Genomic DNA, 25360 nt, shown 5'->3' with positions numbered 1-25360 from the left:
GATGACCAGTTTATATCCATTTGTTCTTGTGTCCACATTGGTACTGAGCTTAAATAATTCCTCTCCCTCTCTGGTATTTATCCCTCTGATATATTTATAGAGAGCAATCCTATCTCCCCTCAACCTTCTTTTAGTTAGGCTAAACAAGCCAAGCTCTTTGAGTCTCCTTTCATAAGACAGGTTTTCCATTCCTCGGATCATCCTAGTAGCCCTTCTCTGTACCTGTTCCAGTTTGAATTCATCCTTCTTAAACATGGGAGACCAGAACTGCACAGTATTCCACGTGAGGTCTCACTGGTGCCTTGTATAAGGGCACTAAAACCTCCTTATTTCTACTGGAAATATCTTGCCTGATGCATCACAAGACTGCATTAGCTTTTTTCACATTGGCAGCTCATAGTCATCCTGTGGTCAACCAATACTCCAAGATCCTTCTTCTCCTCCGTTACTTCTAATTGATGCGTCCCCAGCTTATAACTAAAATTCTTGTTATTAATCCCTAAATGCATGACCTTACACTTCTCACTATTAAATTTCATCCTATTACTATTACTCCAGTTTACAAGGTCATCCAAATCTTCCTGTGTGATATCCCAGTCTCTCTAAATTGGTAATACCTCCCAGCTTTATATCATCCGCAAACTTTATTAGCACACACCCACTTTTTGTGCCGAGGTCAGTAATAAAAAGATTGGTCCCAAAACTGATTCCTGCGGAACTCCACTGGTAACCTCCTTCCAGCCTGACAGTTCACCTTTCAGTAGGACCCGCTGTAGTCTCCCTGTTAACCATTTCCTTATCAACCTTTCAGTTTTCATATTGATCCCCATCTTTTCCAATTTAACTAATGATTCCTCAAGTGGCACGGTATCAAATGCCTTACTGAAACTGCGTTTCCTTTGTCTAAAAAAATCTGTCATTTTCTCAAAGGAGGAGGTCAGGTTGGTTTGGCACAATCTACCTTTTTTGTAAAACCATGTTGTATTTTGTCCCATTTACCATCGACCTCAATGTCCTTAACTATTTTCTCCTTCAAAATTTTTTCCAAGACCTTGCATGCTACAGATGTCAAACAGGCCTGTAGTTACCCGGATCACTTTTTTTTTTCCTTTCTTAAAAATAGGAACTATGTTCGCAATTCTCCAGTCATACGGTACAACCCCTGAGTTTATAGATTCATTAAAAATTCTTGTTAATGGGCTTGCAATTTCATGTGCCAATTCCTTTAATATTCTTGGATGAAGATTATCTGGGCCCCCCGATTTAGTCCCATTAAGCTGTTCGAGTTTCACTTCTATCTCAGATATGGTAATATCTACCTCCATATCCTCATTCCCATTTGTCATGCTACCATTATCCCTAAGATCCTCTTTAGCCTTATTAAAGACTGAGGCAAAGTATTTGTTTAGATATTGGGCCATGCCTAGATTATCCTTGACCTCCACTCAATCCTCAGTGTTTAGCGGTCCCACTTCTTTCTTAGTTTTCTTCTTATTTATATGGCTATAGAACCTTTTACTATTGGTTTAAATTCCCTTTGCAAGGTCCAACTCTACTTGGCTTTTAGCCTGTCATTTTATCCCTACATGTTCTGACCTCAATATGGTCGCTTTCCTTGCTGATCCCTCCCATCTTCCACTCCCTGTATGCTTTGTGCTTTTTCTTAATCACCTTTCTGAGATGTTTCAGAGTAGCAGCCGTGTTAGTCTGTATTCGCAGAAAGAAAAGGAGTACTTGTGGCACCTTAGAGACTAACCAATTTATTTGAGCATAAGCTTTCGTGAGTTACAGCTCACTTCATCAGATGCTGTAGCTCACGAAAGCTTATGCTCAAATAAATTGGTTAGTCTCTAAGGTGCCACAAGTACTCCTTTTCTCTCTGAGATGCTTGCTCATCCAGCTTGGTCTACAACTCCTGCCTATGAATTTTTTCTCCTTTCTTGGGACGCAGGCTTCCGATAGCTTCTGCAGCTTTGATTTAAAGTAATCCCAGGCCTCCTCTGCCTTTAGATCCATAAATGCTTCAGACCAATCTACTTCCATAACTAATTTCCTTAATTTTTGAAAGTCAGCCCTTTTGAAATCAAAAGCCCTAGTTGCAGATTTATTTTTGTTAATCTTTCCATTCAGTTTGAACTGAATTAGCTCACATCACTTGAACCAAGATTGTCCCCTACAACCATTTCTTCTATGAGGTCCTCACTACTCACCAAAACCAAATCTAAAATGGCATCCCCTCTAGTAGGTTCAGCAACTACTTGATGAAGGAATCCATCAGCTATCGCATCTAGGAAAATCTGAGCCCTACTATTATTACTAGCACTTGTCCTCCAGTCTATATCTGGGAAGTTAAAGTCTCCCATGATCACACAGTTCCCATTAGTATTTACTTCATTAAAAACATTAAAGAGGGTCTATCGATCTCCAAATTAGATGTCGGCAGTCTATAGCACACCCCAAGCACTATCCCAGGGGAGGCTCTAGTAGTTTTCTTCCCCAATGTAATTTTTGCCCAGATGGACTCTATCTTATCCATTCCATCGTTTCTTATTTCTTTACATTCTACCTCATCATTGATATACAATGCTACTCCACCGCCTTTGCCTTCATTTCTGTCTTTCCTAAACAGCACATACACGTCAATACCCATAGTCCAGTCATGACTACTATTCCACCATGTTTCTGTTATCCCTATAATATCTGGTTTCACTTCCTGCACCAGTAGCTCTAGTTCCTCCATTTTGTTACCTAGGCTCCTCGCATTGGTGTACATCATCTTAATTTTTGCTGTTTGGCCTCGCTCACATTCTGTACCCAATTAGGCATGGTCATTCTACAGCCAGTATAACCTACTAGACTGGTATCCACACTGCCCTTCCTCCTTATATACATTCTCCTACCCATGGCTGTATCCTTTCTTACTTTGTTTTCTTCCCTCACAATGCTAAAATCCGGTGTGGAGATTACCTGGACATCTCCCAACCATCTCCCCCAAATTCCTAGTTTAAAGCTCTCAATCAATTGTGCCAGCCTCCATCCTGGAAGTCTATTTCCTTCCCTACTCAGATGAAGTCCATCCTGAGAGAACTGTCCTCTGTCCATGAATGCCTCCCAGTGGCCATACATCCCAAAGCCCTCCTTATAGCACCTCTGCCTAAGCCATCTGTTGATGTCATAATCTTGTCACACCTTTGTTGGCCTACTCTAGGAACAGGCAGAATCCCACTAAAGATCACCTGAGTCAATTTCCTTAAGCGTCTTCCCCAGCCTAGCATAGTCTCCCTTAATACTTTCCAGCGAGAATCTAGCCGTATCATTTGTTCCCACATGAAGGATAATTAGGGGATTCTTTCCCGCTCCCTTTAGGATCCTTTTCAACCTCAGGTCTACATCCCGTATCTTAGCACCTGGAAGACAGCACACCCTTCTATTCTCTGGATCAGCTCTGATTACAGGCCTGTCTATTCTTCTCAGTAAAGAGTCCCCGATCACATAGACCTGCCTTTTCCTGATGACGGTACTATTCTCCAGTCTATCCCCTGTTCCCTCTGGCTGCAAGTTCTTTGCATTCCTATTCTCCTTGCAATCCTCTGCAACCTCTCCTGTATCTTCCTGGGGCTCATATTTGGTGTAGTCTCCATTGACTCTTCCCCTTTTCCTATAGGGCTAGCCGCTCTTCTCTTCTTCCTTGCCCTTCCACCTTCAGTGACTACCTGCTGAGCCCCTTCTTCATTTTCCAACTCTGCTATTCTTGAGCTCTATTTTTCCTTCACTAGTCCGTCTTTTCCTCTGCCTGGTTCTTTTAGTCACATGCTTCCACTGACCACTTTCCTCACTCAGCAGTCTCCCCTCAGAATTCCTCAGTCCTGCTTCCATCTGCAAGTCTTGAGCTTTTCCCTTCATATACCTCAATGTCTTTGCTCCATAATCTGCTTGAACCCCTTTCTAAACTCAACCATACTTTCCACCTGCATTTCCAAACCTCGGATCCTTTCCTCCATCAGCTCTATCAGATGGCATTTCATGCAGACAAAACTGTTACCAGGTACCCCGTCCAGGATCATATACATACCACAGCTTCCACATCCAGTCATGTTCATTGTGTCTTCCGCTACATGGGTCACTCCCACTGCTGCCTCTGTAATAGCCTTCCCACCTAAAATCCTATTAATCTGGGAAACACAAACCACACCAAAACACCACCACCCACAGCAAAAACAAACCCCAAACAAGCACCACAATACAAACTCCCCTTTCAAACTCCCACTGAAACTCCCCTGTTTACAGCTCAGTTTGCTGGCTCCTGTGCTGCTACAGCTGTCTGTGACTTGCCCTTGGTGAATCCATGCTGACTGTTCCTGATCACTTTCCTTTCCTCTAAGTGCTTCAGAATTGATTCCTTGAGGACCTGCTCCATGATTTTTACAGGGGCTGAGGTGAGGCTGACTGGTCCGTAGTTCCCCGGATCCTCCTCCTTCCCTTTTTTAAAGATGGGCATTACATTAGCCTTTTTCCAGTCCTCCGGGCTGTCCCAGGAGATGCAGTTTACCCTCCAGGACCTCCCGTTTGAGGGATCAGGGCTCTTTTTGAAGCTGACCGATGCACGGCTCCACGGCCTTAAAGACTCCCGTGCCATCCTCTGGTCCTTGGGCCTACCCACCCATCAGCAGGCTAGAAAGTGTTCCATCCCCCACTGTCAAGGTCATGGGGTTTCCCTCAGTCCAGCTCCTACAGGAAGGTGGTCAGAGACGAAGAATTTAAATGGTGTCACCCTTTATCTTCCCATTCTTCTACCCAGCCTGATTCTTCTGGCTAAGGAAGCCAGAAGCTGGCATTTTGAGGATGCTCCTCAGGACAGCGCCCCAGTCACTTCCCATGATGCACACACAGACCCCCCCTCCCCCGCTCTTTCTTCAACTACCTGCGCCTCTTCTGGTTGCATTTGACCTTGGACCGTTGGGTGCTCGACAGAATGTTTTCAGGCTACACCCTACAGTTTGTGGCCGACCCTCCCTTCCATCTCCTTTCTCAGTCCCTCCTCAGGGACCTTTCTCATGAGCAACTACTCATTCAAGAGATTGAGAACCTCCTATGCCTGGGGGGCAGTAGAGGATGTCCCTCCGGACTTGAAAGGGAAAGGATTCTACTCCTGCTATTTCCTATTCCCCAAAGCAAAAGGGGCCTCAACAAGTCTCTCAACAAGTTAAAGATCTGCATGGTCTCTTTGGCCTCCATTATTCCCTCTCTGGATCTGGGAGAGTGGTACGCTGCCCTCGACTTAAAGGATGCATATTTCCATTTTCCCAGGGCACAGGTGTTTCCTCCATTTTGTGTTGGGCCACTGCCATTTTCAATTTACAGTGCTGCCCTTCAGTCACTCGTCAGCCCCAAAGTGTTTACAAAGTGCATAGCACCTGAGGCGCCGAGGGGTTCAAATTTCTCCATACCTTGACGACTGGTTAATAAAGGGTCAGTCTCAGGATCAGATATGGTATCATCTTGACCTGGTTTGCTCCACCTGTTGTGACCTGGGGCTGTTAATAAAAGAGAAAAAAAGTCTACCTTAATTCCAGTGCAACACAGTTCATTGGAGTGGTCCTCGACACTACTCAGGCCAGAGCCTTCCTCCCCCAGGCTTGGTTCCAAGCCATGGTGGACATGATCTTATGCATCCAAGCCCATCCCCCCCACCACTGCTCACACGTGCCTGAAATTGTTAGACCACATGGCGGCCTGAACTTACATGGTCAAGCACACGTGGCTCCACCTCAGGCTCCTGCAGGCATGGCTGGTGTCGGTCTTCGTCCCCAACAGAAATAGTATGGGCCCTGTGATCAGGGTCCCAGACCACTTACTCTTGTCGCTCACATTGTGGCAGAATCATAGAATATCAGGGTTGGAAGGGACCTCAGGAGGTCATCTAGTCCAACCCCCCGCTCAAAGCAGGACCAATCCCCAATTTTTGCCCCAGATCCCTAAATGGCCCCCTCAAGGATTGAACTCACAACCCTGGGTTTAGCAGGCCAATGCTGAAACCACTGAGCTATCCCTCCCCCTAAAATGCTAAGAATCCACCAGGTTGGATGGAGTTCCCTTCGCAGTTCCGTCCCTCTTGATGACCCTGATCTCTGATGCTTTGGAACTGGGGTGAGAGGGCAATTTCAGTACACAAGATCTTGGTCAAGTCGAGATCGCTCCCTACACATCAGCGTCGGGGAGCTGAGAGAAGTTCGCCTGACTTGCCAAGCCTTCCTACCTCACATAAAAAGCTGGGTGGTCCAGGTCCTGATGGACAAAACAACGGCTATGTTTTATATCAAGAAAAAAGGCAGAGCCAGCTTGTCTGCCCTTGGCCAGGAAGCCCTCAGGCTCTGGAACTTCTGTGTGCAACACAACATCCATCTTGTAGCCACACGCCTCTCTAGGGCCAGGAACGCTTTGGCAGATCACCTCAGCAGGACCTTCTCGTCTCATCACAAGTGGTCCCTCCATCCAGAAGATTCCCCAGGTGGACATGTTTGCATTCAGGCAGAACAGGAACTGCCATATTTCTGCTCAATTTGGAGGATCGACAAAAGCTCCCTGTCGGATGCTTTTCTGCTCCTGTGGTCGGGGGGTTGGTTATATGCCTTCCCCCAATGCTGCTAATTCAGAGAGTCCTTACCAAGATCAAGCAGGACAGGGAGAAGGTGATCCTCATAGTGCTGGCTTGTCCGTGCCAGCAGTGATTTGGCACACTGCTGGACCTCTCGGTGGCCGCTCCATTACTGCTTCAGCTCAGGCTGGACCTGCTGTCCCAAAACCATGGCAGTCCTCTGCATCCGAACCTGGCAGCATTGCACCTGACAGCTTGGCTGCTGCATTATTAAATGTGGGGGAGCAGGAGTGCTCAGCCACTGTCCAGCAGGTCCAGCACTGAGCAGCAGAAAGCCCTCAACCAAAGCGGCCTACCTGGCCAAATGGAAGCGGTGGTTGGATCTCAGATAAATGCATTCTGCCAGAGTGGGCCTCCTCCAGGTAATCCGGATCTTTTCCAGGTAATCCTGAACAACCTTCTGCATCTCAAGCTTCAAGGTCTGTCCCTTCTATCAAGGTCCACTTGGCTGCTATCTCGGCCTTCCATCCGCTACTCTAGTGTACGTCTGTTTTCACCCAGTACATGACTGCCAGGTTCCTCAAGGGCCTCGTGCACCTCTACCCACACGCCAGGGACCCCGTTCCTCCAAGGGACCTGAACTTGCGCTGTTTCAGCTCATGATACCCCCCTTCGAACCTCTGGCTTTCCTGATCTCTCGTCCTTTCCTGGAAGGTTGTGTTCCTGGTTGCAATAACATCTGCCCGCCCGGTCTCCGAGATTACAGTGCTTACCTCAGAACTGCCCTACATGGTCTTTTACGAAAACAAGTTCCAGGTGCAGCCACATCAGGCTTTCCTGCAGAAGGTGGTCTCACAGTTTCATATGGGACAGTACATTTACTTGTCTTTTTTTCCAAAGCTGCATAAGTCGGAGGAGGAGCATAGATTGCCGTCCTTAGATATCAAGAGGGCGCTAGCTTTCTACGTTGAAAGGACCAAGCCATTCCGCAAGTTGACACAATCTTCAACTTGCAGAATGTGGCCGACAGGATGAAAAGTCATCTGGTGTCTGCTCAAAGAATTTCTTCTTGGATCACTGCCTACATTCACTGCTGCTAAGATCAGGCAAAGGTGCCCCCTCCAGTGATTGTAACTGCCCACTCAACCAGGGTGCAAGCCTCTTTGGCAGCTTTCCTAGCTCAAGTGCCTATCCAGGACATCTGTAGGGTGACCACTGGTCGTCCGTCCACATGTTTATGTCCCATTGAGCACTTACCAGCAGGCCTGGGATGATGCTGTCTTCAGTAGAGTAGTGCTGCAAGCCACTAGACTGTGAACTGAGCCCACCTCCAAGTCACCTAGAATGGAATCTACATGAGCAAGCACTTGAAGAAGAAAAAACGGTTACCTACCTTTTCGTTACTGTTCTTCGAGATGTGTTGCTCACGTCCATTCCATTACTTGCCCTCCTTACTCCTCTGTTTGAGTTGCCAGCAAGAAGGAACTGAGGACATAGGGTTGACGGCGTCTAATATGCCAGCGCATGAGTGCAGCACTCAAAGGGGTGCCGCAGCCAACCCTACAGATACTGCTAAGGCAAAAATTTCCAGTGACTGCGCACATGGGCGCGCACACACCTAGAATGGAATGGACATAAGCAACACATATCTAAAAACAACAGTTACGACAACGTAGGTAACCGTTTTTTCTTTGGAAGTTACCTCTGTGCATTCGTGCTACTTGCCATCTTCCCCTCTGCCTTAGAGTTCTATATAATATCAGGGTGCTGCAAGTAGAAGGAAGGAACTGAGGCGGTGGTAGCACTCCCTTATGTGGAGTAGGGTGAAGACATTACCCTCATGTGAGATCTCTCACAATCACCCATTCTCCCCCAATGGATGTGGCTTTTCAAAGCAGTTCTATCAGTGCGCAGGACATCATATTCCATAAGTGGAAATACACAGAGGCAACTTTAGAAGAACAGGTCCTGGTAAGTAACAGCTCCTTTATATAAAGATCCATATTATCCAATCAGAATTACCCGTCTATGAAAGTATTAAATCTCTCAATTTCATTCAAGGTCACAGTATCAGTTTAGTGTAATGCATAATCATTCCAGAATTTACTGCTGTTCTGTTGTAACAATATCTGTCCTGAGAAAATTAGTCCTGCACCTGGATGTTTAAAAAATGTATCTGCATTTAAATCCCCTGATTATTCTAGCTTCAGTTTAGATGTGCAAAATAGTTTTTAATCACTTGTTACTTAGCTAGTTTAAAATATCTTTGACACACTTGCTTGGAAACTAGCCTCTAGTAAGGATTAGACAATCCTTAGATTAGACTTCAAAAATTCAGTAAATGTGAGTTGTGAGCAAAAATGCCTTTTTGCAGTGGAAAATGTTCTCACACCCTAGCATAATTTAAATGAAAATGTTCTAACTGCCAAAAAAAAAAAAAATCATGTTTTGGAATGACACCAGCTATAGAAAAGGAAAATACTGAGTATATACAAATGGGGTTATAATTCTAAAAGTAATCAAATTATAGTATTTATACAAAATGAATTCCTGTGAGAATAGTGTATGGTGGTTTTGCCTGCTGGCCATTTTTAGGATCAGAAAAGTACACTCAGTTCTGGATAGTTGCCTTTTCCTGTTTTAAGATAAATTGATTATAATTTTCCAGAGTCCACCTTTGGATACAGGCATTATGGCCTCAAGTCTGCTTTTGGCACTACAGTTGTGTCCAAAAATGGAATTCCAGTTGAGTGAGCGATATGGAGAAGATCTGAGTGAAAGCACTTGGGAATGTATACTTGCTATTGATCTCCTCTGCTGTCACTTGAAATGGAGTTGGACGCATGACAATATCATAAGGTATTGTGCTACTTACTCCTTACTTCAGAATGTTAAATTTTTCCTTTTCATTATATTCAAAAGCCAGTTCTTTTGCTTTTAACCTATGAGCTTTAAAAACAAAATCCTGTAGTGATCATTTTTTGTTTCTCTAACTGATGACAATCCAGGCTATAAAATGGCTACTGTTTTTGGTAGTATCAGTCCATAGTAGAACAGCAACAGTAACTAGTCAAAAATGATTTACAAAATTGTTTGATACTATAGCAAGAAAACATCAGTGTGAAACTGTGTGTTACCAGAGTGGTTTACTTTGTAAATGGATTTAGGAGCACCTCTGGGACTCTTGGCTAAGCTCAATGTATAAGTGGAAATAAAATGCTTGATCATCTTCTGAAGACAATAGTTAGTTTCCAACAGACATAAGTGTGACTGGAAAATACAACTAAAAAATGAAATGCATTGTATTCAAAACTGCTCTAGTATTGAACAGCTGTAACCCAGCCACACTGTGACAAGTGTAATATCCTGGGTTTCTGCCTCAGGAGGCAAGTCATTTCTCTAACAGGTTAATTTAAACGAACAAACAGCTGCTCAGGGGTTGGGAATGTATAAGTTCCAAGTAGATGAATTATTGAGCAGGTGAGATTGTAAAAGGTGCATGATAATTATAGGATAAAATTAAATTAAAGAGCTGTGAGATAAATTATCATCAACACTATACCATATGTTTTCAACACGTCTTCTTTCACAGTAAAGAGCTTTGGCCTGTCATGGATCAGTGGGTAAAGCATAGGAAAGGACATGAGACTGTTCCACCTACTCCAGATATTATTGTAGCATCAACACTTAGGCTAATTGGTGAGTACCATAAGTTTTGGTTGAACTCCTTCTTTGTATAAATAAAACCCTCTGAAAATGCCTGGATGGCTTCTGGAAGCTGGAATTGAAGTACTCACACATTTTTGGCTTTTGAATTTCATTGTTACTTTAAATGTGATGTTTCACCACTGTCAATAACTAAGTAAATATTTCTTCTCTCTACTCTGTCTGTGAAGATCAGTTATATTGATATTAGGGCTGTTAATTAATCAGTCAACTCACACGATTAACTCAAATTAATTGTGGTTAAAAAAAGTGTGATTAATCACACATATAACAATACCAGTTGAAATTTATAACATTTTTGGGTCTTTTTCTACATTTTCACTATTGATTTCAATTACAACAGACTACAAAGTGCACAGTGCTCACTTTATATTATTTTTGATTACAAAATATATGCACTGTAAAAAATGATAAACAAAAATATAGTATTTCAGTTCACCTCATACAAGTACTGAAGTGCAATATATTTATCGTGATAGTGTAACTTACAAATGCAGATTATTTTTGGTTACATAACTGCAGTCAAACAAAACAGGGTAAACCTTTAGAGCCTGTAAGTCCACTCAGTCCTACTTCTTCTGCCAATTGCTAAGACAAATAAGTTTGTTTACATTGATGGGAGATACTGCTGCCTGCTTCTTATTTATGTCACCTGAAAATGAGAACAGGCATTTGTATTGTACTTTGGTAGCTGGCGTTGCAAGGTATTTACATGCCAGATATGCTAAACATTTGTGTGCCCCTTAATGCTTCAGCCACCATTTCAGAGGACATACTTCCATGCTGATGACGCTTGTTTAAAAAAAAAATGCGTCAATTAAATTTGTGACTGTACCCCTTGGGGGGAGATTTGTATGTCTCCTGCTCTGTTTTATCAGCATTCTGCATATATTTCATATTATAGCAGTCTTGGATGATGACCCAGCACATGTTGGTTTTAAGAACACTTTCACAGCAGATTTGACAAAACATAAAGAAGGTACTGATGTGAGATTTCTAAAAATACCTATAGTGCTCGACCCAACCTTTAAGAATCTGAAGTGCTGTCCAAAATCTGGGAGGGACAAGGTATGGAGCATGCTTTTAGAAGTCTTAAAATAGTAACACACTGATGTGGAAACTACAGAACCCAAACCACGAAAAAAGAAAATCAACCTTCTGCTGTGGCATCTGACTCAAATGATGAAAATGAACATGTGTCAGTCCACACTGCTTTGGATAGTTATCAAACAGAACCCATCATCAGAATGGAGCATGTCCTCTGGAAAGGTGGTTGAAGCATGAAGGGACATATAAATCTTTAGTGCATCTGGCACATAAATATCTTGCAATGCCAACTAAAACAGTGCCATGCAAACACCTGTTCTCACTTTCAGATGACAATGTCAACAAGAAGCGGCCATCATTATCTCCCGCAAAGTGTAACCAACCTTGTTTGTCTGAGTGTTTGGCTGACAAAGAAGTAGGACTGAGTGGACTTGTAAGCTCTAAAATTCTATATTTTTATTTTTAAATGCAAATATTTTTGTACATAATTCTACATTTGTAAGTTCAACTTTCATGATAAAGAGATTGCAGTACAGTACTTGTATTTTTCAATTCACCTCTTTTTTTACAGTGCAAATATTTGTAATCAAAAATATAAAGTGAGTACTGAACACTTCGTATACTGTGTTGTAATTGAAATTTGGAAATGTAGTAAGTCTCCAAAATAATTAAAATAAATGGTATTCTATTTAACAGCGTGATTAACACTATTAATCATTAATATTTTTTAATCGCTTGACAGTGATATGTATTTAATCTTGTGAGGAGAGATTACTACGGCTTCATGCCAAGCTGTATAGGAGATTTCTAATGATTCGATTACTATCTATGTCTGTTAGTAAAAAGTAAATAGTTCTTAATGTATACCTTTTCCACAAGGGGAAAATTCTGGTGCCCCTATATTTTAGGGTTCTTCAAACTTTCCTCTGATTTTCTAGTAGATTCCTAACTTGTATAAACCATCTCTTTCTCCTATCATGATTGTGCAGCACTGTGACCACAGAAGGAATTGCTTCAATGGGAAAGTAAAATACACTCCCAATATTTAATGTATCTTAATTGTCATAGAATATTAGGGTTGGAATAGACCTCAGGAGGTCATCTAGTCCAATCCCCTGCTTAAAGCAGGACCAACACGAACTAAATCATCCCAGCCAAGGCGTTGTCAAGCTGGGCCTTAAAAACCTCTAAGGATGGAGATTCCACCACCTCCCTAGGTAACCCATTCCAGTGCTTCACCACGCTCCTAGTGAAACAGTGTTTTCTAATATCCAACCTAGACCTCCCCCACTGCAACTTGAGACCATTGCTCCTTGTTCTGTCATCTGCCACCCCTGAGAACAGCCTAGCTCCATAGTCTTTGGAACCCCCCCTTCAGGTAGTTGAAGGCTGCTATCAAATCTCCCCTCACTCTTCTCTTCTGCAGCCTAATTCCCTGAGCCTCTCCTCATAAGTCATGTGCCCCAGCCCACTAATCATTTTTGTTGCCCTCTGCTGGACTGTTTCCAATTTGTCCACATCCCTGGTAGTGGAGGGACCAAAACTGGACGTAATACTCCAGGTGTGGCCTCACCAGTGCCGAATAGAGGAGAATAATCACTTCCCTCAATCTGCTGGCAATGCTCCTACTAATACAGCCCAGTGTGCCATTGGCCTTGGCAACGAAGGCACACTGACTCATATCCAGCTTCTCATCCACTGTAATCTTCAGGTCCTTTTTTGCAGAACTGCTGCTTAGCCAGTTGGTCCCCAGCCTGTAGTGGTGCATGGGATTCTTCCTTCCTAAGTGCAGGATTCTGCACTTGTCCTTGTTGAAGCTCATCAGATTTCTTTTGGCCCAAGAAGAAATAGAACCCAGTACTATTTGACTAGCCAGCTCTTTGTGAGCCATTACTTGGGAATCTCTATACAAATTAGAAGATTTTCTATTGGCTTGCTCATCCCACAAAGATTTCATTATACACTTATATTTTATATAAATACCATTGATTCCAGTAGGTGACACTCTTCCCCTCTGAGTTACTAAAAAACAAATTCTCTAGCACAGTGGCTTTGAACTTTTTTTCATTGCAGATCCCTAAAAAAATTTCAAATGGATCCCTTTGGAAAACTTAAACATAGTCTGCGTATCTCCAGGGTCCATAGATGCCCAGGTTGAAAACCACTGTTCTATGGTAACAACCACCTTTTGTGAGCCCTTTAGACATAGTCTACAGATCACCAGGGATCCGTTTTCTACAGGTGAAAAACCATTGCTCTAGCATGTTGGTAAAGGGCATGGTGTTGCAGAAGGAGCTGTATTTCATGTGAAACTTAAAGCAGGTTTGTGTGTGTGTGTGTGTGTGTATGTGTGTGTGTCAGTCACACTGTCTGGAGTGGCTCACAACCGTGAGTGCCTATCTCAGGGCAGATCATCAGAAAACAAGACCTGTGGTCTCTGAAGAACGAAAACTCCCAACTGAATATAATTTATTTAAAAAGTCTAATTTCAGTGACTCTTCCAAGAGAATTAAGATATTGTATAAAGGGACTCTTTCTAGGGTAGTTTAGCAGTTAGCGTATAGAGCATATTAAAAGTGAATGTAGAAAATAAAATTCTGCTAATTAAAAACTAAATGACATCAAGACACTTGGAGACAAGGTAAGTGAGGGTAATCTCTTATTGGGCCCAACTTGAGTTGGTCCAAGAAGAGATATTACCCTCACCTGCCTTGTCTCCCAAAGTGAGCTTTACGAAAGCTTCTCTGTCTTACCAACAGAAGTTGGTCCAATTAAATATTACCTCACCCACCTTGTCTTTCCAACTGTCTTGAAGTCATTTAGTTTTTAAATCAGCAGAATTTTATCTTCTGCATTCATTTTGAAGTAGGGGAGCAAGTTTTGATTTAACTGTTTGGAAATAACATTACTCAGAGGATATAACAGGTTTCAGAGTAGCAGCTGTGTTAGTTTGTATCTGCAAAAAGAACAGGAGGACTTGTGGCACCTTACAGACTAACAGCTACAGCTCACTTCATCAGATGCATATGGATATGGTGATCCTAGTTGATTTCTGGTCTCTTTTCATGCATCTCACATGAAGGAAGAAGCAAGCTTTTTAGATAAACATTGCATTTGGTTATTTCCATAAATCCTTTAGATTATCAAGCTCTTCTCTCGAATTTTAACTATTTCTTCAGTATATATTATTTGACTAACTACAAGAGTTCCTTAAAGTTCAAAGGAACAACAAAGGAAAGAAAAATAGCTGCTGCTACAGTTGATTATTGTGGCAAAATAAACGCTAAATGTTGTTAATAGGATGGACTGTGAGAGATGCTTGCTTAATCTCTTTTTAATGAAAGTTGTATCACAGTGTATAAATACAGTAGTAACTGCCATAAAGAGTATCAGATAAGTATATCCTTCATTAGCATGCTCTACTATCTCAGACTGTTTTTTAGTTTGATCTTAGAAACTAAGCAGGATTGCTCCTATGTGTACAGGAGATCTCTAAAGAACACACAGGTGCTGTGGAAAGCTGTTAATTCAGTAGGTGGCTCTCTTTCCTGGCTAAGTACTGATGCAATACGCTAATGAGGTGCACTGGATTTTTGGAGGTGCTCTTTCATGTCAGATGTTTAACCCATTTGTGGTCATTGAAGATATCATGCTGCTTTTGAAAGAGAAATGTTGTCCCCAGTATCCTGCTTAAATCGTAAATTAAGTAATCTTCCTACAATTAATTTAGGCTTGAATAAAGACTGGGAGTGGATGGGTCATTACATAAAGTAGAACTATTTCCCCAGGTTCCCCCCCCAGCTGTTCCTCAGACTTCCTTGTCAACTGCTGGAAAGGGCCCACCTTGATCATCACTACAAAAGGTTTTTTCTCCCGCTCTCCTGCTGGTAATAGCTCACCTTACCTGATCACTCTTGTTACAGTGTGTATGGTAACACCCATTGTTTCATGTTCTCTGTGTATATAAATCTCCCCACTGTATTTTCCACTGAAAGCATCTGATGAAGTGAGCTGTAGCTCACGAAAGCTTATGCTCAAATAAATGTTAGACTCTAAGGTGCCACAAGTCCTCCTTTTCTTCCTACCTAAACATTCATTCTGCAGTTTCAATTGTACATACAGTATTATTGATTCTTCTTTGAGTGATGGTCCCTATGTGTATTCCACACATGGGGGTGTGCATCCATGCCATGTGTCTGAGTCTGGAAGCAGTTTTTAGCAGCGTCAATTGACCAGCAGGTGTGTAGTGTAAGAGCTAGTGTCAGTCAACACCTCTCCAGTTCCTTCTTACTACCACATAGCCTGAGTTGGAACCCCCTGTTCCTTCACAATCTTAGTTTTCTGAGAGAGTGACTCACCTCTACTTCATTATAAATAATAGTATGTAGGGTTTTTTAGTGGTAATTAGCTGAGTATAAATTAGTGTAGTAGTTCTTTCCCCATTCAGTGACTGTATTTCCCATCTCTTTCTATATATAAAACACACACACTCCCCCTCCGCTCACCCCCCCCCCCCCAGGACTGTGCCCCAGGCTCCAGGTTTCAAAAAACTTTCTCCTGCCCAGGCTCCCTTTTTGTGGGCGACAAGCACCACCAGTGCCTCTACTGCCTCAGCAAGGCACACATCACAGCTCGCTGCGCCATTTGCAAATCCTTCTTGCCCCAGACCCGGGAAGCACACAGGCTTCACCTTCATAAATACTTGAGGGAGGAAGCGATGAGACCCAGGGCACACTCTAATCTGGGACCAGGAGAACCCCCTCCCCATCACCGGCATTGAGCACTCTTCTGAGCACTGCGCATGCCCTGGAGCCAGTATTGAAGGCCAAAGATAAGTCCCGGCACGAGAGCAAACACTCTCCCGGGCACAAGATCAGACCGCAGGGTTTTCTTCCGGAGCCGTACCAGGTCAGGTGAGAAGTCGTGTGGATCTGGCTGGACTGGCACCCAAGATTACCTGGATAGGGAGGGTAAGGCCAGGTGCAAATGAGATTCAACTTGACCTTGGCACCCAGGCGGCCTGCTCACTGGCATGTGCACTGCCTGTTCCACTAGTACCTGTGTGTTTCGCAGACAAGCCAGCTCTGCAGATATCGCCAGGCCCATCCAATAGCTTGGCAGGTACACTGCAGACCCCTGTATGCTCAGAGGCATTTCTGTCAGTGGAAGAGTTGATCCTTTTCTACCCTCTGTCTTGTCTTCTATCTGGCCCCCTGCTCATCCACACTATCCTAACCCTGTTGGATGAAGTCCTTCTGCTCCTGCCAGAGAAGCCGGTTCCTCTGCCAGACCACAGCCCTCCGGTACCGACGCCCTCCCTCCTCTGCCGGAACCATATTCAGAGTCCAAGGCGTTATTAGAGCCAGAACCCTCTTTCTCACTGTTGTCATGCCAGCGTCTGGACATACATCCCAGGCTGCCCTACCCTCTGGCATATGATCTGACAGCAGAGGCCTGGTACTGCTTCCTGTGCGGCCCACCACATCCAAGAGACCCTTCCTTTTGGCCATACTGGAGACCCTGGGATCCCTATGCCAGGCACTATCTCAGGCATCCTACCAGCTGTCCCCCGTACACTCACCAGTGCTGTCAATATATCAAAAAGAGGGAGACATCAAACTGGTTCTGACAGAGCATCCTCCTCACCGGATGTGGCGATCATCCCCCTCCCACACACTCCATCAGATGGCCACTGCCAGTACCAGCTACATGACAACACACTCCTGTACCTCTTCATGAAGTAGGGCACACCCCTCCCACTGATAGGACCATTGCTACTTACAAGAACAGAGAGCTTGCCCCTCTATTGCTCGAGAGGAGCACTGTGGGAGGGCTCTCAGGATGATGCTTTCCTCCTCCCCTGGACAGGTGACCTTCACTGCGCCTTTCCCCCCATTCCCTTCCTGCTGCAGCTGCTAGGCAAGATTCATTGGAACAGAGTCACCATCATAGCCCTGTTCTGTTCCCATTGGTTCTGGTTCACAGAATTCCTCAGATTCTCTGCCCACACACGACTCCACCTCCACATACTCCTGAATCTGCTAACACAAGATTGGGGGCAGGAGGGTCCATCATCCCAATCCAGGCCCTCTTCACCTTTACAGCCTGGTATTTGGATGGGAGTTGAGGGTAGACCATGCATACTCTACCCCCCCTTTGACACATCCTTGCCCAGAACAGGAGATAATCCACCAGCGCCTGCTATCAAGCTAAATGAAGACACTTTATGGCACGTGCCCACCGCCACCACTACTCACTGAGCATGGTCTCTCTTCCAGCGATCCTCGACTAGCTCCTTGCCATTAAGATGTTGGTCTTGGCCCTCAGTTCTTTTCAAGTGCCTTTCTTCCTCCCATGGACGGCACCTCGGTGTTTACGCACCCTGCCACTATCCACTTCATGAAAGCTTTACTAACGCCCTTCCACCAGTACTGAAGCCCATGCCACCCTTTGAGCCATTAGCGATATGCTCCCTTTCCCACCAAAAGTGACTCTTAGTAGCCACTACCTGAGCCAGACAAGTCAGTGAATTTGTGGCCACGATGGCAGAACCCCCCCACATGATATTCCACAAGGACAAGCTGTCCTTATGGCTGCACCCTAAATTCCTCCCAAAAGTGATGCCTGAGTTCTACCTCAATCAGTCCATCCACCTGCCAGTTTTCCCCTCCAAACCACATGCCTTCCCGACTGACGTCCAACATACACGGGCATTCTACCTCCATAGGTACCCCATTTTGCATATTGCCAAAAGTATTTGTGGCCATCGCTGAATGATCCATAAGTCAAGCCCGCTCGTCCCAACGCATCTCCAAATGGGTCTTGGGGTGCATCGTGAATGCTACAACATACCCAATCCAACATACCCAAGCACAAGTTGCCACATCAGCCTCATTGACGTGTGTGTCCTGGCAAGACGTCTGCCGCACAGCAACATGGCACTCTGTTGTAAACGTGTAAACACACTATGCCATTGCACAAGCAGCAGCAGCAGATGCCACTGTAGGCCAGGCCGAACGGTAGATTTCACTTCCACTGGAATCCTTGCACCCACCACTGTGCTTGCTGATCATTGCTCACAAATCATCCATGTGTGGAATACACATAGGGACTATCACTCAAAGAAGAGGAGGAGGTTACTTACCTGTAACTGGAGGTTCTTTGAGATATGTGGTCCCTATCTGTTGTCCAGAAGCATTTCTTAGCACTTAGGGACCACACATCTCGAAGAACCTCCAGTCTGTATTCCAGTACCCACCCTCCATCTCCTCTGCTTCGGACTGGATTCCATTATGGTAAGACAGACTTGGGAGGCATTGCTCCCAGCCGAGAGCATAAGAGGTAGTGTGGGTCATGAGGAGATGCACTATACACATGCAGGTTAATGGACGCTGCTAAGAAATGCTTCCGGACTCAAGTACATGGTATGCATGTGCACCCTCATGTGGAAAACAGATAGAGACCAGACATCTCAAAAAATCTTTAGTTACAGGTAAGTAACTTCCTCTTTTCCTTCATCTTAAACTATTGTGCAGTGTTGCTGTGCACTGTTAAACTGCCACGTTCCTAACAGGAACTTTACCTTGATTAGGTGTGTGATTTCCTGTAAATTTTGGTAAATGTGAAAAGTGCTTTGAGATTCTTAGTCATAGTTGTTTCCTAAAGTAAATACAGAAACCAGTCCAATGTTCTGTGGCTTCATATTTGAAGTGAATCGTTCGTTTTATACAGATTAGTCAAGACTTTGGTTTCAACAGTAGAACCTCAGAGTTACGAACACCTCAGGAATGAAGGTTGTTTGTAACTCTGAACAAAACGTTATGGTGGTTCTTTCAAAAGTTTACAACTGAACATTGACTTAATACAGTTTTGAAACTTTACAATGCAAAAAGATATGCTGCTTTTAACCATCTTAGTTTTAATGTAACAAGCACAGAAACCGTTTCCTTACTTGGTCAATTTTTTTTAAACTTTCCCTTTTTTAGTAGTTTGTTTAACAAAGTACTGTACTGTATTTGCCTTTGTGTGTGTGTGCTGCTGCCAGATTGCATACTTCCAGTTCCAAATGGGGTCTGTGATTGACTGGTCAACTCATAACTCTGGTGTTCGTAACTCTGAGGCTCTGCTGTACTTTGTTGTATGTTGGGAAGGTTATGTCTAAAAATAAAGCTTCTTTAGTGATCAGTTATACAGATGCATGGTAATCTTTTTCTCCTTTCTTAGGTCGCTTAGGCCAAATAGGTTTGAGGGAAGGATTCTTTTCTGCTGTGAAAAATATCAGTTCTATTATTGGACGCTTTATACAGCATGCAAAAGAAGAAGGTAATATTTCTGTAGAAAATTTTTTTTTACTGCAGATTCTTAAATCAAGGTTTTTTGCCAGTATGTTCATGAAGGATGGGAGCTGTGAATTCAGTCCTTCAAACACTTCTATATATACATAGATAGTCCCATTGAGGTAGGTTACTAATCACATGAGGCAAGTTACTCACTTTTGTAAAGATCTGCAGAATCATGCCACGTAATAACTTCCCCACTCAGTACCTGGTTTAGCCTTATGTAGATCAGTTAGCAATAGAAAATGCCATTTAAATAGGTCTGGCAGACCAGGAATAGATTTTATTCAGTTTTGTCCTGAGGAGCTGTAACTGAACAAGTAGTTGACTGATTTTATTCAGAACAGTGCTATATCGACCTCAGTTCCTGGATTCCTAGCTCCTGCAATAACTGTCTGTAAGTCCTATCGCTCTTTGATTACGTGTCTGACTAATTTATGAGGTGACATTCACTTTGGAGGTAGACATGACCATCCTAAAGGTATGAGATCCCATAGTACAGGAAATAAATGGTGCTGTCTCCCTTATAGTCAAAGTGGTGTGACAAGATGGCCGATGTTCATACGGTGGGTCCTTGGGGGGGAGGCAGGTTAAGATGCCACCCCTTGCCCTTGCCTGCTGAGGACCCCGCTAGTGGCCCTGGAAAGTGATAAAGGAGGGAAGAGTCTGGGTTTGCTCCGCACGTTGAGTCCCAGCCCCTCTCAACCCCCACAGGTTTCTTACCCTCATCCCCCTTAGATGGGGTTACCCTTGGTCCTTAGACACTGGGGGGAGGGAGTCTCCTTGTTCTGCTGAGGCAGGGTCTCCCTTACTTCAGTTCTCTGATCTTCCAAATCTCACAACACACCTCCAAGCTCCAGTCCTCTCTCCTTCCCCCTGACTGCCTGAAGCAGGGGGTTTTATTAGTTTCCTGACAAGGCCTTAATTGACAACTAGTGCTCCAATTAACCTGTAGCAACCCTCCCTAGTCTACAGGGAACCATGCCTTAATTAGCCTAGGGCTTATATATTTCCCCTCTAACACTGCTCCCTGGCACTCCTGTATCACAGTGGAAACAGTACTTATGCTTGTAGGCCTGGATTTTCAATGGGGACTAAGAGAATAAGTGTTTAACTCCCTCAGGTGCTCATTTGAAAGTCCTAGATACATTGAATTCAGAAGTTTATTTAAAACATTGAAAAATATTTTTTTCTAACGGGAAATTGGATGTCATGGATTTTAAACTGCACAGTTTGGAATACAGCAAATATATTAATCCTATTTTTAAAGTATCATTGTACTACTTTTCATAGGCCACCTTTTAATTTTTTTTCCTCATAGATGCTTTTAATTCTTGACAAGTAATCTTCTGAATCAGGTTAATTGATGAGAAATATTATATGTAAGATATCTTCTTAAATACTGATTTTTTTCTGTAGATTTACTATCTTACCAAATCTTTGCAGATGTGCCTTGGGGAGTGCAGTTGGCAGCAGTATATGCACTCTGTGACTTGGGTCCAAGCAATCCACTAGAAGTTGTTGAGACCATCCAAGCTTGGAGAACAGTGACTACTAACAGCATCCCATCTGCAGTCACAAGTGGCATATCTGAAGTCAGCTCTCTGTGCACAGTAGAATTACACTAAGATGAGGGAAGGTAGCCTCATCTACAGAAAGTGCCTTTTATTAATGAAAACTAGGTGATGTCTTTTAGGATGAAAGTTAGAAACAGTATGAAGGGGGAAAACCAGGAAAAGAGCCCTGTGCTTTCCTTTTGGGGAAGGTGGGACACTTATGCACTCATTGTTTATGTAGGTGTTGTCTGGTCACACAGCATTATAAACAAAATAGGCTCTGAAGTATTTTGTTTGCCCTCTGCTGCAGAAAGACATGAAGTCATAGATTTGTGTGTGTTCTGGTGTAACTCATAGGTTACATGAGTGCTAGTGGATGTTTAAACCAGAAAAATCCCTTCCCTATGAAAGTGGAAAGGTTCTGTTTTGATAGGTCTTCCATTGGCTGAACCTCAGGCTACCAAAGCTCTTATCTTTTTGGTGGACTACTTACTGTAACAGAAGACTGGGCAGCAGTTTATAAATTAAACTATTCATCTACATCATATTTTACGTGGAAGAGGCAGTAAAAATTGAAAGGTTTGTTGGACTCAATCCAACTTAACTTTGTCCCATTAACTTAAACTACTTATATCAGACAATTATATGTACAGTAAAAAGATTGAGATAACAAATCTCTGTCAGTTTGTATATATGGTATATGCCTATAATGTGTTTCACATTTGATGTTGTTCCACTTTGGGAATTTTAGTGTGTGTATATATAGAAAAACTGGTTTAAAAAACTTACCTTGTTTAAACTTCTAATATACTTGTACACAGCATTTTTTTATTGTCCGAACGTTTTTATAATAAAAAACAAAAGTGAACCATTCATATGTCTGTAGTGGTCATTTCAATACTTTCACCTCAGATGGTAACTAATTAAAAAGAAGTAGCTGAGACAAGTTTCCAAAATAGTTACTGTATTTGGAAAAATTGCCCAATAAGTTTGTTTAGTAACTCTTGATTGCCATGGGAAAAGTTTATTAGTGTTTCCATTTTGCTTTTATACATATGAAGTATAGAGTTATTAACAGGCTGCTTTCTCATCAACCTTAAAATACAATTCTTAGTTATACGTTACTTTCTTTTACTTGACTGTTGCATACCAAACATATCCATTTCAACATTGTTAAAAAAACCCGTGCTTTAGCCTACACTGGCAAGGCAAAACATGTTAAAAATCTTAATGGCATAATGTCTAAAAGTTTTGCTAATAACTCACTGGTGTGCATGGAGCCATGCAACTTTCATATCCTTTTGAAACCTTACTCCTTTTTCTAAATGTAAAAAAACATTGATTCATTTAGTTTTGGATCAAAGTATGTTTCTAAAACAACTATTAATTCTTGTGATTAGAAATGAGAAATCCTGGTCATTTTTGGACCAGAATGGCCAAAGTGGAAGACTGCCACTAGAGGGCACTCCAGTGCAGATCAATCAATAAAATCAGTTAAAACAGGGTTTTATTCAAGAAATGTAAAACTGATACTGAATACTGGCTTGCTGATGTGGCTGTTGGACTTCAGGATTTGATGAGATGTAAAATACTCTGTAGACAAAACCTGTATTTTGACTTTCCAGATGAGAATTTCGGATAAATATAAGAGGCCTAAGAGAACTTGCTACATGTACATAAATCATTCACTACTATTGCATATTTTAGATTGTATTAAGTTGCTGGTTCTCAAACTTTAAGTGTTCCACAATATGGATATGTTCCTTTCCTTGCCCAGTTCTCTTCCCAAGCCCTAAGTTACACCTTGCATGGAGTAACTACAATGAAAAAATAGTGTTAATATGACCAGAATGAAAATGTTTACTTTCATATTTATTCATCGTCCTTAGTTTTCATTTTTGCATTTATTTTCTCTTGGACTGTAGGGACTTTGGAACTGAATTTTGGATGAGATAAACATTGGCAAATGGGGGGGGTGGGGTGGGGTGGGCAGGGGAATAATTAGCAACTAGCCTGTACAACTGATGTCAGTGTGTTCACTGAAGACATACAGCAGAGTCTGGATATATTTGACTGATTTTCACTTGCCTAAAAATCAAATGCCATTCAAAATGAAATTCTGTACACTTGATCAGCCTTACTTTACATTTATAAGTAACAAATCTCCCTTTGTCCCACCCTGCAGCCCTCACACTGCTCTTAACTTTTTAAGTAAATTTGCAGTGTGGTTCTGTTTGCCCATGTGTGTTACTAACATTTAGTTTTATCTTCTGCAGATTTAATCATGGTCAAACTTACATTAAAAAGTCACCAGTTAAAAACAAACTCAAAAAAACCTGAGAAAGTGCAGGGACTACACTTTCTACACTAAACTGGTGGATGTTTTTTTTTTTTTTTGAGCCAACTATAAAAAAAAATAGTCTCCCTGGTCACTTAAGTCCTGGAGTGGGCTACAACTCTTTGTAAACATCACTGGAGTGATCAATCCTTAAAAAGTTAAAAGCAGCGGCTTGGCCGCCTATCAATAGTCCATTGGCCAATTTGAGAGCCAGTACTTTAAAACCAATATAACAATAAGTACCAACATGGTGTGAATTAGTAGGGTTGTGGTGCAGACCTCCGATGAAGGCAGATGATGCAACTTCTTTCATCTGGAAAGTATGTCAGTAAAAGCTCAATGATGCACTTTCTGGCAGGACTCATTGCTTTTAAGCTAGTGAACAGAAGTGGCTAACAGGAGTTTTGCAAGGGAGTTCTCCAGGTGAAGGAGGAGAGATTATGTGACCCTTGAGGTAAATTTGTCTTTAGTGTGTGTGTGTGTGTGTCTCTCTGTTTGTGGTGTGCTTGCTGCTTAACTGAAATATACCGTGTGCCCTGTTTAGGGGACCATGTGCTGTCCGTGAACAGGAGCGGCTAATGGGAGTTTTGCGAGGGAGTTTAGAGGGGGAGCGAGGGGGTTGGGGGCTAGATTACTTAACTTCTTTTAAACTTAAAGTAAAAAAAAAAAGCCACTGAAAAACAAAACAAAGGAACAAGCTTCAGGAGTGAAAAGATAATGGAGACAGAAGGCCAGCAACAGAGTGGGGGCTATCCAGTTTATTACACCCAATGCAGCATGTATGATTACCTGCCCTATGGGCAGGTAGTATAGGTGTTCATTCGGTGCAAGGAGCTCCTCGCTCTCAGATACAGTGTATGGGCTTTGGAGACCAGAGTGGCTGAACTGGAGGAGCTAAGAGAGACAGAGGTACATAGAAAAGGAGTACTTGGGGCACCTTAGAGACTAATTAATTTAATTAATTAAATTGGTTAGTCTCTAAGGTGCCCCAAGTACTCCTTTTCTTTTTGCAAATACAGACTAACACGGCTGTTACTCTGAAAAGAGATACATAGATGAGACTCTGGGACACAGTAGAACAGTCCCACCCCCCCTAGTCTGACAACCTCTTTGGAAGAAAGTCTCAGGGAAGGAGAACATACAACGGGAGCAGAGGGAAACAATCCCACAGTTGGGACCCTTCTGCCAGATGATGAGGTATCCTCCCACGTTGAGGATACCTCGCAGGGGGAGGGAACTCCGGTTATTAGGAAGAGACAGGTAATAATTATGGGAGATTCAATCATTAGAAACATAGCTGGGTTTGCATAGATAGCTGGGAGAATCACATGGTGACTTACCTGTCTGGTGTGAAGTTTGTGGCTCTCTCAAGACATCTAGATAGATGTATGTGTAGTGCTGGGAAGGAGCCGGTGGTTGTGGTACATGTAGGTACTGTGACAAAGTTCCTCCTCTACCTTGGTGGGTCCTGCGCTTATTTGTGGATTTGCTTTCCTCAGAGATTCACGGCAGCCCCCAGCTTGGCCACTTTTGTGGCTCAAATCTGCCATTCACTCAGATAACCTCATCACTGGCTAGCATGGGGAAGAAAAGAACAACCCCCTGCAGTCTCTGCTGATCCACCATGTAGGTCAGGGAACAGCCCAGAGACCTCCCCTCTGGTGGAACCCACAGTCCAGGTCAACTCCTCCTGTGTCTGATCAGGAGTTGGGAGGAACCCAGGCCCACCCTCTACTCTGGATTCCAGCCCAGGGCCCTGTGG

The 25360-nt window shown here is 43.1% G+C and overlaps 1 protein-coding gene across 6 annotated transcripts in view; it reads left to right on the top strand.

Annotated features, from left to right (window-relative positions):
* Window positions 1–22133, top strand: part of ICE1 (interactor of little elongation complex ELL subunit 1) — a 78579-nt gene extending 56446 nt beyond the window's left edge. For all 6 annotated transcript variants that reach the window (XM_077810822.1, XM_077810826.1, XM_077810821.1 and 3 more), the window contains 4 exons: window positions 9264–9454; window positions 10188–10294; window positions 19592–19690; window positions 21151–22133. In XM_077810822.1, the coding sequence (XP_077666948.1) occupies window positions 9264–9454; window positions 10188–10294; window positions 19592–19690; window positions 21151–21332 (579 nt within the window). In that variant the 3' untranslated portion in view covers window positions 21333–22133. The remainder of the gene's footprint in view (window positions 1–9263; window positions 9455–10187; window positions 10295–19591; window positions 19691–21150) is intronic.
* Window positions 22134–25360: the final 3227 nt, after the last annotated feature.

The sequence above is a fragment of the Eretmochelys imbricata genome, chromosome 2, assembly GCF_965152235.1.
Source record: "Eretmochelys imbricata isolate rEreImb1 chromosome 2, rEreImb1.hap1, whole genome shotgun sequence".
Lineage (NCBI taxonomy): Eukaryota > Metazoa > Chordata > Testudines > Cheloniidae > Eretmochelys > Eretmochelys imbricata.
This window is presented reverse-complemented; position numbering and strand designations above follow the sequence as displayed.